Source organism: Sinocyclocheilus anshuiensis, unplaced genomic scaffold (genome assembly GCF_001515605.1).
Source record: "Sinocyclocheilus anshuiensis isolate Anshui unplaced genomic scaffold, SAMN03320099.WGS_v1.1 scaffold987, whole genome shotgun sequence".
NCBI classification, from domain to species: domain Eukaryota; kingdom Metazoa; phylum Chordata; class Actinopteri; order Cypriniformes; family Cyprinidae; genus Sinocyclocheilus; species Sinocyclocheilus anshuiensis.
Genome location: NW_015542416.1, coordinates 324,335 through 326,786, shown reverse-complemented (window position 1 = coordinate 326,786; position 2,452 = coordinate 324,335). Strand labels below are relative to the sequence as shown.

General features: G+C 36.9%; 1 protein-coding gene across 1 annotated transcript in view; it reads right to left on the bottom strand.

Annotated features, from left to right (window-relative positions):
• LOC107693468 (collagen alpha-1(XVIII) chain-like) overlaps positions 1-2,452 on the bottom strand; it is a 75,688-nt gene that overhangs the window by 15,813 nt on the left and 57,423 nt on the right. The window contains exons 24-25 of the mRNA XM_016492874.1: positions 909-971; positions 103-168 (exon numbers count right to left, since the gene is read on the bottom strand). Of these exons, the coding sequence (XP_016348360.1) occupies positions 103-168; positions 909-971 (129 nt within the window). The remainder of the gene's footprint in view (positions 1-102; positions 169-908; positions 972-2,452) is intronic.

The following is a 2,452-nucleotide window of genomic DNA, read 5'->3' as shown; positions in this document are numbered from 1 at the left end:
AGAGCGGCCATATTGAGTGTTGCATTTTTCCCCATTCAAAACTATACGAGTGACACGTCTTGGATATTCTATAGTCTTTAGGTTAAAGAAGTCATGGGTGACCTTCAGTCCTTTGGGTCCCTGCGGCGCATGAACTCCAGACACAATCCCCGGCTCTCCTTTCTGACCCTACAGCAGCAATTCATGCAAAATTGCAAAACACAGCAGAATTAAAAACACACTCGCAATCATATTCAGCAACAACAAGAACTTCTGATGATAATGTGTGAAATCAGAATATGATGCACACAAAAACCTCTGCAGCTGTTTGAATCACACACACACACACACCCACACCCACACACACACACACACACAGGTTTGTTTTTGTGAAAAGTGGGGACTCTCCATAGGCGTAATGGTTTTTATACTGTACAGACCGTATATTCTATTGCCCTACACCAACCCTACCCCTAAACCTACCCCTCACAGGAAACTTTGTGCTATTTCAGATTTTCAATACACTCCATTCTGTGTGATTTATAAGCGTTTTGAAAAGTGGGGACATGGGGTAATGTCCTGAAAAGTCACCTTCTCCTTGTAATACCTATGTTATACCTTTGTCATTATACAAATTTATGTCCTCATTTGTCACAAAAACGCGCGCACACACACACACACACACACACACACTCTTTCACACCTGTGGCCAGCTGCATAAAAGGCTTAGACTTGTCTTAAAAGTTAGTCATCTGATATTTTTCTTTAAGACTGATCATAACTTTTTTTTTTTATCAGTTACATAAAAATGTAGCTTGGTCTAATTTAAATTTAAAAAAGACTTCTTACCCCTTGGCTAACTGCTAGTTGAGTTCAAAGTTCTTAAGACACAGGCCCCTGCACTACATACACATCTAAAATTAACTTACCTTTAATCCTGGAGGCCCCTGAACCCCCGGGGCCCCGGTATCCCCCTTCGGACCCCTTGGTCCCTGGTGAAATAAAACAAAGTTATTTTGTCACCGCTGCTGTAAGATAATTAACCCATAAAGTAGATTGAAACATTTTCTGAAGTGCAAAAACCACACAAATATTCATGCTTCTCAAACCAAGGCTTTCAACTATAATTACTTACATTAACTTAAAAATATACTTAATTTCAGATGCTGAAACACTTACTGAATTCCAGTAATTGTTGTAGTTAAACGTTCCACTGAGACGTTTATATTATATCACAATATAGAGTGTGTTTTTGTGAAGCAGCGTCTGGGTTATTATCTCAAACCGCACGGCACGTTTGGAAGCTCTAATGGATTTGTGTATTGTGGCATAAAGTCTAAAGAAGTGTAAGCATTTGACACTGAAGCAGAAAGCTCTGCTCTGATTAAACTTTTCACAGGCGTAGATGTTTACATGCTGTGCAGATCTCTGTTTATTTCGCTTCACTTCTGCTCGTCAGTGCCCGTAAATTACGCAATAAAGCAAAGCTAATGTGTCGTAATTGTTTAAAACACAATTACACAGGCAACTCGGTGACTTATTGTACATAATGCAATTAAACCGCAGTGTGTTTACATTCCTGTGCGTTCCGTGAAGCGAGCGTGTGGTTTTGAGCAGCTATTGTACCATAATCTCCATGCTCGTCTTTCTTCAGCATTTCTGTTTCTGTTTTTGCAATAGAATGAGAGTAGCTTGGGAAATTAAACGCAGTGAGAAATATAATGAAAAATAATAGTTGGAATACTATGGCCAAAAGTACGAGTATAAGATCACAGCCATATTTCAAGACAATGATAAATGATATTTCATGCTTGTTAAGCTTCTACTGAATTTATATCGAACCAAACAAATGACTATACTCTTGTTAAATGTGAATTTTAAATTTTATGCGTTTCCATCTGGAGTTCATTTATTGAGTTTAAAAGTGAACCTTCATAATAATTTACTTCATAATAACTTCTTCATAGTATTGATATTAAAGCAAGGGGACATCCAGAATGGCTAAAGAATGTCACACAACATTTCTGATATTTCTCACTGTTGTATTTCCTGACTCACTGTTCTGTTTTTTTTTCTGATTCATTGTTATGTTTCTTCATTCATTGTTCTGTTTTCCGATTCATTGTTGTGTTTTCTGATTAGCTGTTTTTTTCTGATTCGCTGTTATGTTTTCCAAATAATTGTTGTGTTTTCTGATTCACTGTTGTATTGTTGTTTTTTCTGATTCACAGTTTTTTTCCGAATCGTTGTTTTTTTCTGATTTGTTATGGTTTCTGATTCATTGTGTTATTTGATTAATTGTTGTTTTTTTCTGATTCATTGTTATGATTTCTGATTCGTTGTTCTGTTTCTTTTTGCTGATTCGTTGTTGTGTTTTCTGATTCGCTGTTGTTTTCTGATTCGCTGTCATGTTTTCTGATTCGCTGCCGTGTTTTCTGATTCGTTGTTGTGTTTTCTGATTCGTTGTTGTGTT